Source organism: Apodemus sylvaticus, chromosome 14 (assembly GCF_947179515.1).
Source record: "Apodemus sylvaticus chromosome 14, mApoSyl1.1, whole genome shotgun sequence".
NCBI lineage: Eukaryota > Metazoa > Chordata > Mammalia > Rodentia > Muridae > Apodemus > Apodemus sylvaticus.
In genome coordinates, this window is record NC_067485.1 from 39225665 (window position 1) to 39242237 (window position 16573).

The 16573-nt window shown below is 36.0% G+C and overlaps 1 protein-coding gene across 1 annotated transcript; it reads left to right on the top strand.

Moving 5' to 3' along the window:
• The first annotated feature begins 327 nt into the window (after positions 1-327).
• Positions 328-14401, top strand: LOC127665120 (prolactin-8A9-like). The gene is made up of 6 exons (XM_052157530.1): positions 328-358; positions 2656-2834; positions 3594-3632; positions 11769-11876; positions 13074-13253; positions 14213-14401. The coding sequence occupies exons 1-6, from the start codon at positions 328-330 to the stop codon at positions 14399-14401; spliced, it is 726 nt and encodes a 241-aa protein (XP_052013490.1).
• The last annotated feature ends 2172 nt before the right edge of the window (positions 14402-16573 follow it).

The following is a 16573-nucleotide window of genomic DNA, read 5'->3' on the forward strand; positions in this document are numbered from 1 at the left end:
TTCTGGTCTGATATAACATTCTGTCATTAGACAGCTAAGATGGCTTCAGAGATTTTGAAGGTAATTTTGACAAGAATCAATGTGTAGGAAGAAGCAAAAAGAAATCATCCAGACACGGATAAGTATGCTGTAATAAAACGGTTAACATTCCCTGAAGATAGAAAGATATAGTTCATGATTCTGTATGTGACTTCCTGCTGTTGCATGGCTGTACATGCCCTTGGGATTATCTGCTAGAATATATAGGAGCAGGAAACTAACTGAATGTAGGAAACCAGTGAAGCATATATCCAGATCAGAACTCATCCGATTAGGGAGCCCTCAAAGATGGAGCTGCCATTGATTCAAGCTCACTTTGGTAAGTAAACTGCCACCTGATCCTCTCTAAGTTAAAGTATCCAGTTCAGTGGTTCTTTGATTTAGTTTTCACAGAAGTTTTTGTTTGGAATCTTTGATATTGTATTAGGTGTAAAAGGATATTTTTCATAGATTACCAAGAGAAGAACTCAGCATAGACTCTCCAATACTTTTTAAAATTACTTTTCATGAAAGAAACTACACAAGAGCACAAAAGACAATTGGATTAGTAGTTCTCATCCTCCTTTAACTTGAGACATGTTGCAGTGTTCAAAGAGAGTCTGTGTTGTATTTTCTATTAAAATGAGAGAAAAAGGAAAGTTATTCAATGAATAGAATTGAAGGGAATCATTAAGTAGCTTCCAATGTATAGGGCACCATCCAAAAGAGGTAATAAAACTCAAAAGAACAATGTTTTGGAGATTGGAAGTTGGAACAACGGAGGCTATAATCTCAAGGTGTCCAATTCTTGTCATCTCAAGGCAGAAGAAACAGAATTTTAATTGTGAGTATTGGATATGAGTTTTCCCACTGGAATAAATCTGAAGAATCTTTATGTTCTGAAGCCTAACATAGACAAAGATGACAAAATTTGTCTTAGTGTTTTCCTGTTTACCACAAACCAAATGACATCACAAACAGGAATGACAATGGGGCGCTGTGAAGGTGCAGTATTTTGCAGGTGATATTTTCTATTTAAAAGGATACAATAACAAAAATATTTTAAATTAAATTGGAAGACATTTTTATGTTTCTAATTTTTTTGAAATTTTATGGATGAATATTGAGTGGTATCACACACCCAGTTCCTCACAAACCCATTCCCTTGGTCCAATTCAAGCTTAAGACTTTTAAAAAATATCAATGCTGTTACATTTATAGAAAAATATAAAGAAACTCCTTAATCCATTTAATGTTGCTTATCGTGCTATGATTTTAGTGCTAACCACTTTGTTTTGAATAATCACATGAAGTCCATTTTCTTGCAGCAAACATTCTTGATCTCCACCTCTTATATTCATTTTCCCCTTAATCTATGATTTTTTATTTGCCTTAAGTATAAGGCTCCTGTTATGGTGACTAATGAGTAGCTATTCGGAGGTTGAGGCTAATCTTGATCATTGTCACAACTTTTAAAAAGTATTTTAGAAAGAAAACAGTAGACAAAGTCAATGTACTAAAGCTTCTACTGTAATGTTATAGTGACAAAATTTATGCTTTATCAGTAATGCCCATGAACTCTGATAGAACTGAGTCTCAGAATTGTGGCTATGTTTTCTGCCAGATATATTTGGAATATTCTCTCTATGACAATGTGAGGGACAAAGTACACATGTTGGTGTTTTGACTTCTACATCAACCAATAATAAGCCATTGGGATTTTTTTCATCATGGAAGACTTTTTCATCATGAATATATTCAGATTAAAATTATATGAACCTTGGTTCACAGAATTACTATGCAGATCAACTTTAAGGAAAATGATCTGCCATTTTTGATAAAAAATGAACTCTGGTTTCATCATAAGTCAGCAATTTTTAAAGTGACATCATTTTTCAGGAGAACATTCTCATGAACTTCTGTATTCTCATATTCTGTATTCTCATGATCTTCATGATCATCATCTGTTTACTAATTGAAAAAGAGGTAGAAGAAGCAAACTCAACTGTTATCTGTGTCCCATCAGTGTCGAATCCATTGACATCAGACGTAACTGAAAATGAGCTCAAATGCCAAAGAAACTAAGCCATCTAAAAATGACTTAAAATACTAGCTTAGAATTAATTTTAGTTCCTGATGTTCACAATATTCAGAACCACTTCTGAAACAATACCAAAAATGGTAAATCACCTACTTCTCTAACTATTAAAAAGAAATATAAAATTACTTGCCTAGATCATCACATTCTGCCATTCCAGATATTCAATACCAAGTCATTCAGAAAGAAAGAAAGAAAGAAAGAAAGAAAGAAAGAAAGAAAGAAAGAAAGAAAGAAAGAAAGAAAGAAAAAAAGAAAGAAAGAAAGGAAGGAAGGAAGGAAGGAAGGAAGGAAGGAAGGAAGGAAGGAAGGAAGGAAGGAAGGAAGGAAGGAAGGAAGGAAAGAAGGAAGGAAGGAAGGAAGGAAGGAAGGAAGGAAGGAAGGAAGGAAGGAAGGAAGGAAGGAAGGAAGGAAGGAAGGAAGGAAAAGAAAGATAGAAAAAGAAAAAATGACCAGATAAAATTTTCCTGACTCAGTTAGGTCTTGGAAAATTCAGATTAATATCTAGTCCCTAAGTGACACTTGTTTCTATGTTGCAGGCACATTCCTACTGCTGGTGGTTTCAAAGTTGCTTCTGTGGGAGAAAACTGCATCAATTTCTGCATGTGACACAGAAGAGGAAGGCTGCATGGAATACTTTGTAGAAGAAACATTTACCAATGCCAACCTGTTAGCTAAAAACATCCTTAAACTTACTGAGCAAATGCACCAAGAATTTGTAAGTATTTCAGCCTCCATAATAATGTTTAAACTTCACTAGAACCCAAAACACTAAAAATCATAACACAGATATCGAACAATATACTTTCATAGGTAAAGAATGCCACAACTCGTGAAACAGGGCCAGGGTCAATTGAACAGTGTCATCAGTTTTATAAAATGTAATGGTATTTCTATATTTTCTCTATTTTACTTTAAAACATCTGTGACATAAGCATTTAAAAATGTGCCTGGGGAAAAATGCTTATTTCCCTTTGTTGCATTCAGGATTATGAATTTCCATTTGCTATGTTCTTTTAGAACACTGCAGGTATACTCTGTAGAAGATGTGTATTACAGTGAAGTACTTATTTGTAACAGAGATAAACTGAAGCATGTAATATGGTAAGAAAGAAAAAAGGAAGAAAGAATGAAAGGGGTAAGAAAGACAGAATAAAGAAGGAAAAGAGGAAGGGGGAGTGAGATAAGAGAGAGGAGAGCTAAAATAAGAAACCCCAAAATACCAGGAATTGTGGTTTAAAAAATTCACTGATAGAGTTTGTCCAATATCAGGGTAGGATTAGAAGCATATCTGATCCTTTCTTGTAGATTCCTGCATATTATTTCTTAAAATCAGGAATTAAAAATGAAGTTATAGAAATAGGCAAACCTTCAATAAGAGAGACATCAAGAAAATGTGTCTCTGTTTGCAATAAATATGTCTCCTTGTTGATTTAATATTGACTAGATGCTATTTTTCTTCCCTTAAATGATTCAGCTCCACAATGAATTCTCTTCCAGACATTTTGCAGCCTTTGTAAGTACCTTCCTTTCTTCCAGCTGTTTCTCAGAAGGAGTCTCATGTCAATGATTTCAATTTAGATAAGAAGGCATTATACAGTATTTATAATTTGTGTTCTTAAATGACAGTTTTTCCACTTCTTAACCTTCACAATAATTGATTATCTTTTAAGAATTAGCTGGTTATTTGAAATAAATAAGGTATTCAAAAGTATATATTTTAATAAATTTAATATTTTATTGAACAAGCAATAACTAATACATGTCATTAATAATATTTTTATTTTGATAAATTAGAGTTTACATAGAGATTATTGTAAAATAGTCTATGTTGTGAGTTATTTTATCACAATGTATACAATTTCATCGTAAAATTATTATAAAGGACATGGATATATGTATTTAGTGTTACAATTGTTAAGTGTCTGAGTAAGTAAATATCACTACCCTTGACAAAATAGTAAGATTAATACATGTGTGTAATGGTTTTTACTTGTTTCTTAATAAATTCACTCTTTTCAGTGTCTGCCTTACATATAGCAATTTTTATTTTATTTTTATTATATATTTGCTTTATTTGCATTTCAAATGGTACCTCTTTTCCTCATTAACCCTCCAAAAACAGCCTATCCCACCCCTCCCACTGCTCACCAACCCTCTCCCCTACTTTACTGTTTGCATTCCTCTATTCTGGGTCATAGAACCTTCACAGGACCAATGGCCTCTCCTCTCATTGATGTTTAAAATGGCCATCTTCTGCTGCATATGTAGTTGGAGCTATGGGTCCCTCCATGTATACTCTAGATGGTGGTTTAGTCCCTTGGAGCTCTGTGAGTACTGATTGGTACATCTTATTGTTCCTCCGGTAGGGCTGCAAGCCTCTTCAGCTCCTTGGCTCCTTATCTAGCTGCTCCATTGGGCACCCTGTGCTCATTCTATTGGTTGGCTGTGAGTCATGGGTATTTTGATCTACCTTCCAATAAGGATCAAAGTGTTCACACTTTAGCTTCCTGAATTTCATGTGGTCTGTGAGTTGTATCTTGGTTATTCTAACCCTTTGGGCTAATATACACTTATCAGCAACTGCATACCATGTGAGTTCTTTTGTGACTGGGTTACCTCACTCAGAATGATATTTTCTAGCTCCATCCATTTGCATGTGAATTTCATGAAGTCATTGTTTTTAATAACTAAGTAGTACTTCTTTGTGTAAATGTACCACAAATTCTGTATCCATTCCTTTGCTGAGGGACATCTGGGTTGTCTCCAACTTCTGGCTATTATAAATAAGGCTGCTATGAACATATTGGAGCATGTTCCTTATTACATGTTGGAGCATTTTCCGGGTATATGATCAGGAGTGGTATAGCTGTGTCCTCAGGTAGTGCTATGACCAATATTCTGAGGAACTGCCAAACTGATTTCCAGAGTAATTTTACCAGCTTGCAATCCCGCCAGCAATTGAGGAGTGTTCCTCTATTCCACATCCTCTCCAGCGTTTACTGTCTCCTCAGTTTTTGATCTTGGCCATTATCACTGGTGTGGGGAGGAATCTCGGGGTTGTTTTGATTTGCATTTCTCTGATGATTATGTTGAACATTTCTTTAGGTGTCTATCAGCCATCCAGAGTACTTCAGTTGGGAATTCTTTGTTTAGCTCTGTATCCCATTTTCTAAATAAGTTTATTTTGTTCTCTGAAGTTTAACTTCTTGAGTTCTTTGTATATATTGAATATTAGCCCTTTATAAGATGTAGAATTAGTAAAGATCGTTTTCCAATCTGTTGGTTGCAGCTTTGTCCTATTGACAGTATCCTTCGCCTTTTTATGCAATATTTTTGCAATTTTATGAGGTTCCATTTGTCAATTCATGATCTTAGAGCATAAGCTATTGGTATTCTATCCAGGAAATTTTCCTCTGTGCCCATGTGCTCCAGGTTCTTTCCCACTTTCTCTTCTATTAGATTCAGTGTATCTGGTTTTATGTGGAAGTCCTTGATCCACTTGGACTTGAGATTTGTACAGGGAGATAAGAATGGATCAATTTGCATCTTTTGCATGCTGACCTCCAGTTGAACCAGCACCATTTGTTGAAAATGCTGCCTTTTTTCCACTGGATGTTTTTAGCTCCTTTGTCAAATATCAAATGACCACAGGGTATGTGGGCTTAATTCTGGGTCTTTAATTCTATTCCATTGATCTACCTGCCTGTCATTGTACCAATACTATGCAATTTTTGTCACTATTGCGCTGTAGTAGAGCTTGAGGTTAGGTATGGTGATTTCTCCAGAGGTTATTTAATTGTTAAGTATAGCTTTTGCTATTCTGGGTTTTTTGTTAAATTTGGAAATTGCTCTTTTTTAACTCTATGACATATGGAGTTGGAATTTTGATGGGGATTGTATTGAGTCTCTAGATTGCTTTAGGCAAGATGACCATTTTTTACTATATTAACCCTGCCAATCCATGAGCATGGGAGATCTTTCCTTGTTCTAAGATCCTCAATTTCTTTCTTCAGAGACTTGAAGTTCTTGTCATACAGATCTTTTACTTGCTTGACTAGAGTCACACCAAGGTATTTTATATTATTTGTGACTATTGTGAAGGGCATCATTTCTCTAATTTCTTTCTCAGCCTCTTTATCCTTTGAGGAGAGGAAGGCTACTGATGTGTTTGAGTAAATTTTATATCCAGCTACTTTGCTGAAGTTGTTTATCAGGTTTAGGAGGTTTCTTGTAGAATTTGGGGGTCACTTAATTATACTATTATGTCATCTGCAAATAGTAATACTTTGACTTATTCTTCCTTTCCAATGTGAATCACTTAGACCTCCTTTTGCTGTCTAATTGCTCTGGCTAGGTCTTTGAGTACTATATTGAATAGGTAGGGAAAGAGTGGACAGCCTTCTCTACTTCCTGATTTCAGTGGGATTCCTCTAAGTTTCTCTCCATTTAGTTTGATGTTGGCTACTAGTTTGCTGTGTATTGCCTTTACTATGTTTAGGTATGGGCCTTGAATTCCTGATCTTTCTAAGACTTTCAATCATAAAGAGGTAGTGAATTTTATCAAATGCTTTCTCTGGATCTAATGAAATAATCGCACAGTTTTTTTTTTCTTTGAGTTTGTTTATATCGTGGATTAAATTGATGGATTTCCATATATTGAAACATCCCCGCATCCCTGGGATGAAGCCAACTTGATCATGGTGAATGATCCTTTTGATGTGTTCTTGAATTTGGCTGGCAAGAATTTTATTGAGTAATTTTTCACAGATATTCATAAGAAAAAATTGGTCTAAAGTTCTCTTTGTTGGGCTTTTGTGTGGTTTAGAGTAATTGTGGATTCATAGCATGAATTGGGTAGTGTGCCTTCTGTTCCTATTTTGTGGAATAGTTTGAAGAGTATTGATATTAGGTCTTCTTTGAAGGTCTGATAGAACTCTGCATTAAACACATCTGGTTCTGGTCTTTTTTGGTTGGGAGGCTATTAATGACTGCTTCTATTTCTTTAGGGGTTATGAGATTGTTTAGATGATTTATCTGATCCTGATTTAACTTTGGTACCTGGTATCTGTCTAGAAAATTGTACATTTCATCTAGATTTTCTAGTTTTGTTGATTATAGGCTTTTGCAGTAGGATATGATGATTTTTGGATTTCCTTAGTATCTGTTCTTATGTCTCCTTTTTATTTATGATTTTGCTGATTTGAATACAGTTTCTGTGCCCTCTGGTTAGTTTGGTTAAGTGTTTATTTAGTTAGATTTTTCAAAGAACCAGCATCTTGTTTAGTTGATTCTTTGTATAGTTCTTTTTGTTTTTACTTGGTTGATTTCAGCGCTGAATTTGATTATTTCTTGCACTCTACTCCTCTTGGGTGCATTTGCTTCTTTTTGTTCTAGATCCTTTACCTGTGTTGCCAAGCTATTAGTGGATGCTCTTTCCAGTGTCTGCTCAAAGCTATGAGTTTTCCTCTTAGCATGCTTTCATTGTGTCCTGTAAGTTTGGGTATGTTGTGCCTTCATTTTCAATAATTCTTAAAAGTCTTTAATTTCTTACTTTATTTCTTCCTTGACCAAGGTATCATTGAGTAGAGCATTGTTCAATTTCCATGTTTATGTGGGCTTTCTCTTGTTCTTGTTCTTATTGATGACCACCCTTAGTCTGTGGTGATCTGATAAGATGCATGGAATTCTTTCAATCTTCATATATCTGCTGAGGTCTGTTTTGTGACGTAGTATCAATTTTGGAGAAGGTACATGAGGTACTGAGAAGGAATATTATTTTGTTTTAGGATGAAATGTTCTATAGATATTGGTTAAATCGATATAGTTCATAACTTCTGATTTTTTTACCATTTCTCTGTTTAGTTTGTGTTTTCCTGATCTGTCCATTGATCAGAGTAGAGTGTTGAACTCTCCCTCTATTATTGTATGAGGTACAATGTGTGCTTTGAGCTTTAGTAAAGTTTCTTTTATGAATGTGGGTGCCCTTGTATTTGGAGCATATATGTTCAGAATCGAGAGTTCATCTTGGTAGACTTTTTCTTTGTAGAGTATCAAGTGTCCTTATCTTTTTTGATTACTTCAGGTTAAAAGTTGATTTTATTCTCTATTAGAATGGCTACTCCACCTTGATTTTTCTGGGGACCATTTGCTTGGAAAATTGTTTTCCAGTCTTTTACTCTGAGGTAGTGTTTGTCTTTGAGCCTGAGGTGAGTCTCTTGTATGCAACAAAATGTTGGGTCCTGCTTATGTATCTAGTCTGTTAGTACTATGTCTAGTCATAGTATCTATGAGAGAATTCAGTCCATTGATACTAAGAGATATTAAGGAGAAGTGGTTGTTGCTTCCTGTTATTTTTGTTATTAGATGTGGAGTTATGTTAGTGTGGCTCTTGTCTTTTTGGTTTGTTAAAAGAAAATTAATTACTTGCTTTTTCTAGTGTGTAGTTTACCTTCTTTCGTTGGTGTTTTTCCATTCATTATCCTTTGAAGGGCTGTATTTGTGGAAAGATATTGTGAAAATTCATTATTGTCATGGAATACTTTGGTTTCTCCATCCATGGAAATTCAGAGTCTTGCTGTATAGTAGCCTGGGTTAACATTTGTGTTCCTTTAGAGTCTGTATGACATCTGCCCAGGATCTTCTGACTTTCTTAGTGTCTGCCATGAACTCTGGTGTAATTCTGATAACATGCCTTTATATGTTACTTGATCTTTTTGCCTTATTGCTTTTTTAAATTTTATTTTCTATATTCTATGTTTACATTCCAAATGATTTTCCCTTTCCCGTTTCCCCCCTCCCTATAAGTTCCCTAAGCCCTCTTCCCTATGCCCATTCTTCTATCAACACCCTCCTACTTCTCTGTCCTGGTATTCCCCTACAATGCTGGAACAAGCCTTTTCAGGATCCAGGACGTCTCCTTCCTTCTTCTTTGGAATCATTTGATATGTGAATTGTGTCTTGGGTATTCAGAGTTTCTGAGCTAATATCCACTTATCAGTGACTGTATTCCACGTGTGTTCTTTTGTGACTGGGTTACCTCACTTAGGATGATATTTCCAAGATCCAAACATTTGCCTAAGAATTTCATGAATTCATTGTTTTTAATTGCTGAGTAGTATTCCATTGTGTAAATATACCATATTTTCTGTATCCATTTCTCCACTGAGGGACATCTGGGTTCTTTCCAGCTTCTGGCTATTATAAATAGGGCTGCTATGAACATAGTGGAGAATGTGTCATCAGTGCATGCCGGGGAAACCTCTGGGTATATGCCCAGGAGTGGTATTGTAGGGTCCTCTGGAAGTGTTAAGACCAGTTTTCTGAGGAACAGCCAGACTGATTTCCAGAGTGGTTGTACCAACTTGCATTCTCACCAAAGGTGGAGGAGTGTTCCTCTTTCTCCACATCCTCTCCAACACCTACTGTCTCCTGCGTTCTTAATCTTAGCCATTCTAACTGGTTTAGAAATGGAAAAATCTTCCATGCTCATGGATTGGCAGGATTAATATAGTAAAAATAGCCATCTTACCAAAAGCAATCTACAGATTCAATGTAATCCCCATCAAAATCCCATCTCAGTTCTTCATAGAGCTAGAAAGAGCAATTCTCAAATTTATCTGGAATAACAAAAAGCCCAGGATAGCTAAAACTATTCTCAACAGTAAAAGAACTTCCATGGGAATCGGTATACCGGACCTCAAGAAGTACTACAAAGCAATAGTGTTAAAAAAAAAAACTGCATGGTATTGGTACAGTGACAGGCAGGTAGATCAATGGAATAGGATTGAAGACCCAGAAATGAACCCATACACCTATGGTCACTTAATCTTTGACAAAGGAGCTGAAACCATCCAGTGGAAAAAAAGATAGCCTTTTCAATAAATGGTACTGGTTCAACTGGAGGTCAGCTTGCAGAAGAATGTGAATTGATCTATTCTTATCTCTTTGTACTAAGCTCAACTCCAAATGGATCAAGGACCTCCACATAAAACCAGACACACTGAAACTAATAGAAAAGAAAATGGGGAAGACCCTTGAAGACATAGGCACAGGGGAAAAGTTCCAGAATAGAACACAAATAGCTTATGCTCTAAGATCAAGAATTGACAAATGAGACCTCACATAATTACAAAGTTTCTGTACGGCAAAGGACACTGTCAAGCAGACAAAACAGCAACCAACAAATTGGGAAAGGATCTTCACCAACCCTACATCTGACAGAGGGCTAATATCCAATATATACAAAGAACTCAAGAAGTTAGACCCCAGAGAGCCAAGTAACCCTATTAAAAATGGGGTACAGAGTTCAACAAAGAATTTTCACATGAAGAACTTCGAATGGCTGAGGAGCACCTTAAGAAATGTTCAAAATCATTAGTCATTAGGGAAATGCAAATCAAAACAACCCTGAGATTTCACCTTATTGCTTTTAATATTCTTTCTTTGTTTAGTACATTTGGCATTTTAACTATTAAGTGACAGGGAAAATTTCTTTTCTGCTCCAATCTATTTGGAGTTCCGTAGGCTTCTTGTATGTTCATGGGCATCTCTTTCTTTAGGTTAGGGATTTTTTTTTCTATAATTTTGTTGAAGACATTTACTGACCCTTTAAGTTGGAAATCTTCACTCTCTTATATACCTATAATCCTTAGGTTTTGTTTTCTCATTTTGTCCTGGATTACCTGGATGTTTTGAGTTAGGAGCATTTTGCATTTTGCATTTTCTTTGACCATTGTGTCAATGCTTCCTATGGTATCTTCTGCACCTGAGATTCTCTCTTCTATCTCTTGTATTCTGTTGTTGATGCTTGGATCCATGACTCCTGTCTTCTTTCCTAAGTTTTCTATGTCCAGAGTTCTCTTCCTTTGTGATTTCTGTATTGTTTCTATCTCCATTTTTAGATCCTGGGTGGTTTTGTTCAATTCCTTCACCTGTTTGTTTGTGATTTCCTGTAATTCTCTAAGGGCTTCTTCCTGTTTGCCTGTGTTTTCATCTATTTCTTTAAGGGAGTTATTTATGTCCTTCTTGAAGCACTCTATCAGTATCATGAGCTGTGATTTTAAATTCAAATCTTGCTTTTCAGTGTGTTGGGGTACCAAGAATTTTTTGTGGGAGAATTTGGTTTGGATTGTGCCATGTTGCTTTAATTTTTGTTAGTAACATTCCTACCTTTGACTTTTGCCATCTGGCTTTGTCTGGTATTAGTTGGTCCTGCTGACTCTGGCTGATGTGTTATCTGTCCTGTGGGCCTGCAAGCCTGTCTCAGCACCACTGGGTGATCAGCTCTCCCCTGGCACAGAGTACTGTGGCTCAGCCCAACTCCTGGGTTCAGATGGAGCCCAGAAGGACCCTGTCCCAGCTGCTCTGCCAATCCTGTGTTCCCTGATTTCCTGCCTGTACCCATCTGTACAGTTTCCACAGTAATTTTTAATAAAGATGAGAACACAGGAGTATAAGAGAGGAAGAAGTTAAACATTCAAAAGCTAGTGGAAAACCAAATTAGTTGCAGATATAATAAATAAATTCTGAGTTCAGTCATGGTCACTTTCCTAATCCCTGAGTACCTGTTTTTAAAACTATCAAAATTCATTAATATTCTGGTCATGACATAATTTATCCAATTTCTGATCTCAAAAATTTTTTTTTTCAGAATGCACAACTGGTTAAGCAGAATCAGCTTATTCTCAGAGCCAGAACTTACTGCCACTCTACTATCACAAACCCCCCAAATATTGGACCTGAATACATAAATATCAGCGTGAGTGTCTTTCATAGGTTTTCTACAAAACACCAGTGGCAATCTACTGTGTTTGTAGTACTGTCAGTTATGACAGGCATTATAATAGATACAATAATCATGCATGCAGAAAAATGGATGTAAAGTATAAAAATGATCAAATTATATTGTTGATAAGTATAACTAAATACCCAATAACTATAGCAGATGCACAGATACATCATATAGAGACTGGCATTTTTGGAATGACTTGCCACTGAAATTTAACTTACTATTTTTTTTAGATGCTTTGAAGTAAATTGGCTATCTATGGTTATATACTCATTTCTTCATAAGTGATGACAATGTTTCCATATTATTCTATGTTGCTAATGGGTTCTGTATGGTGGCAGCCTACGTTACTTAACACTACGCACCCCCATTCTTGGTTTTCAAATATGTTCTGGTTCTATTTTATTTCCCCCTTCCTTCGTGTCTTTATGATTCTCTATGTCAGAACTAAGAACCAGATGAGCAGAATAGTTCTATGAAATATTATTTTATGTCCCTTAGGATGTATCAATGCTCCAGTTCATGGCAAGAAAGTGTGCATATCGTAGCAGTTCCATTTTATGATATGATACAGTTCTTCACCAATACATTCTGATAAATACTCTGTTCTGTAGAGGGAAGGAGAACACACATTAATGAGTATCATGCTGTTTTCACTGTTTCCTTGTTCCAATTTCTTAAATTCACCTAGAAATCATAAATCTGTATGTTAATGAACAATATGATTTATTGGTGTGTATGAATCCCTGAGTGAAAATGATTTGAGCAAATTTCACCTAGCTGGTGGCATCTATCTTTCCTGAGTTGAATATTATTGGCCCCTATTGAGTCTCACCAAGACCTATTTTACCAACTGATAAACAAATTGCCTAATAATAAAGAACTCACTGAGAAGGAAGTTGTTAGAAATGCTGAGGAGAACAAAACATAATTACTTAACCTCAGGGGGAAAATGTTCATTTATAAGGAAGGTAAATTGTTTTATTTTGTAGACAACAGACTAATTTTTTAAAATTTTACTGTTCCATTCTTTGCAACATCTATATAACATGTGGGATATACATAGTAAAAAAAAGTTTTAGTTAAGCTTTTTTATATGAACATTACATGTAACAAACTTGCTGTGCTGAAATAATTTTATTTTAATCGTTCTATTGTGTTTCATAGACAAAAACATATTTAAAAATGTTGATCAATTTTGTGGGTGCCTGGATCAGCCCTCTATACCATCTAGTGACTGAACTGAGTGCTATGCAAGATGTCCCTGAAACTATCCTCTCAAAAGCCAAAGTGATTGAAGAGAATAACAGAGACCTTCTGAGTGACCTTCAGTTGGTACTCACCAAGGTGAGAAATTTCCTGGTAGTTTTTCTCATCCATAAATGAGGTGGGTTGTGTAAATTTGAGGGAAAAAAATTAAAATACATCATCTTTCCATAGTGAAACATAGATATCTAGTTTTGTGAACGATCATCTACTTAAATTGTGTTTCTTAACCTATGGGTTATGATTCATTTGGATGTAAAATGACTTTTTCACAGGGGTCATATATTCTGCATCTCAGATATTTAACATTACTATCAATTTCAATATCAAAGTTACAGTTATGTCGTAGCAACAAAAATAATTTTATGGGTGGGGTTTACCACAGCATGGGAAACTAAAAGGGCAGTTGTACTGTCCTATGATGTTGCTGCCTCCAACTTTTTGGAAAATACTTCTCATTTCCTCTTACTTTGGGAATCAGAACAAAACACAGCTGTGCCTCATGGACCCTTAGAGGACACCTTTCCTGGGTGGAATGAAAAGAGCCCAGGTTATTTCACTGCAGCCATCCCTTGACTCTGCATTTTAAGTTAGCATCTGATCCTCATCACATGTGAGATTTTCATACATAAACTGAATGGAGAATGTATTTAGTTGAAGTATATAAAAGAATAATGGTACACATCAACCCCTGTGAAATGCATTTTTAAGGATATGTAAGAGTTTAATGAGTGAGAAAGTGATGTAAGTTCCTCCATTGTCCCACAATCAAATAGAAATTTCCTACATTTCCTTTGATTCCAAAAGGGCATAGTTCTGTGGGATTAATTACATTAGAATAAATGCACACAAAGTGTTTTTGATCATAAATGCTAAAAAACTAACTGCTTGAGAGTCTCTTGGCTTAGATAAGTTAAAACCCATAACTTAACAGAAACAGCATATTTTTTGAATGTATTTCATTGACTGAGCACATAAAAAGCAGGGAGAAAGGGAGACTAACAATATAATCAAAAGATAACTATCATTTTGATTTTCAGGTTTATCCTACAGAAAAGAAACCAGAAGTATTTCCCAGCTGGGGACATGTTTCATCCATAACATCAAATGACAAAGATGATAAATTTTTGGCCATATTTAACCTTTCCTACTGCCTACGTGTGGATATCTACTACACTGAATTTCATATCAAATCTTTGAAATGTCGAATAATTGGGAAAGATTGCTAAGTGCACATCTACCCTGTCCACTTTGGAGATGGTCCATGGCAGTCCATTGCTTGGAAGTGTTTCTTAATTTTGTACCCTTTGAAAGCATGTATGTGTATAATGGGTCTTTAAAAAAAAATAAAATCATTCTCATTACAAATGCCCAAATCTCATTACAAAGCCTATTTATATAAAAAATCTGTCAATAAAGTTAGGTTCCTTAACCAGGATTTACATAAAATTCATTTCATTATAATTAGCACACTTCTTTTTTATATCTGTCTGTCATCTATCTCTATATATCTCTATCACATGTCTGTCTATATATCATCTATCTATGTATCATCTATCTATCTATCTATCATCTCTCTATCTCTCTATCTCTCTATCTCTCTCTCTCTCTATCTATCTATCTATCTATCTATCTATCTATCTATCTATCTCTATCTACCTAACATCTATCTGTCTATCTATCTATCTATCTATCTATCTATCTATCTATCTATCTATCTATCTATCATCTGTCATCTACCACTGACATCTATCTCTACCTATTATCTGTCTAAAATATATCTATTATCATTACCATCAATTTAGTATATCCCTTTGTGGTGGTGGACACTTGCCTGTGATAGTGTTAATTTTTAAACACACAACTCTTTTTTTTTCATTCTTTTTTTTATTCGATATAATTTATTTACATTTCAAATGATTTCCCCTTTTCTAGCCCCCCCCCACTCCCCGAAAGTCCCGTAAGCCCCCTTCTCTTCCCCTGTCCTCCCTGCACCCCTTCCCAGTTCCCCGTTCTGGTTTTGCCAAATACTGTTTCACTGAGTCTTTCCAGAACCAGGGACCACTCCTGCATTCTTCTCGTATCTCATTTGATGTGTGGATTATGTTTTGGGTATTCCAGTTTTCTAGGTTAATAACCACTTATTAGTGAGTGCATACCATGATTCACCTTTTGAGTCTGGGTTACCTCACTTAGTATGATGTTCTCTAGCTCCATCCATTTGCCTAAGAATTTCATGAATTCATTGTTTCTAATGGCTGAATAGTACTCCATTGTGTAGATATACCACGTTTTTTGTATCCACTCTTCTGTTGAGGGATACCTGGGTTCTTTCCAGCATCTGGCAATTATAAATAGGGCTGCTATGAACATAGTAGAGCATGTATCCTTATTACATGGTGGGGAATCCTCTGGGTATATGCCCAGGAGTGGTATAGCAGGATCTTCTGGAAGTGAGGTGCCCAGTTTTCGGAGGAACCGCCAGACTGATTTCCAGAGTGCTTGTACCAATTTGCAACCCCACCAGCAGTGGAGGAGTGTTCCTCTTTCTCCGCACCCTCTCCAACACCTGCTGTCTCCTGAATTTTTAATCTTAGCCATTCTGACTGGTGTAAGATGAAATCTTAGGGTTGTTTTGATTTGCATTTCCCTAATGACTAATGAAGTTGAGCATTTTTTAAGATGCTTCTCCGCCATCCGAAGTTCTTCAGGTGAGAATTCTTTGTTTAACTCTGTACCCCATTTTTTAATAGGGTTGTTCGGTTTTCTGGAGTCTAACTTCTTGAGTTCTTTATATATATTGGATATTAGCCCTCTATCTGATGTAGGATTGGTGAAGATCTTTTCCCAATTTGTTGGTTGCCGATCTGTCCTCTTGAGGGTGTCCTTTGCCTTACAGAAACTCTGTAACCTTATGAGGTCCCATTTGTCAATTCTTGCTCTTAGAGCATACGCTATTGGTGTTCTGTTCAGAAACTTTCTCCCTGTACCGATGTCCTCAAGGGTCTTCCCCAGTTTCTTTTCTATTAGCTTCAGAGTGTCTGGCTTTATGTGGAGGTCCTTGATCCATTTGGATTTGAGCTTAGTACAAGGAGACAAGGATGGATCAATTCGCATTCTTCTGCATGCTGACCTCCAGTTGAACAAGCACCATTTGTTGAAAAGGCTATCTTTTTTCCATTGGATGTTTTCAGCCTCTTTGTCGAGGATCAAGTGGCCATAGGTGTGTGGGTTCATTTCTGGATCTTCAATCCTGTTCCATTGATCCTCCTGCCTGTCACTGTACCAATACCATGCAGTTTTTAACACTATTGCTCTGTAGTATTGCTTGAGGTCAGGGATACTGATTCCCCCAGATTTCCTTTTGTTGCTGAGAATAGTTTTAGCTATCCTGGGTTTTT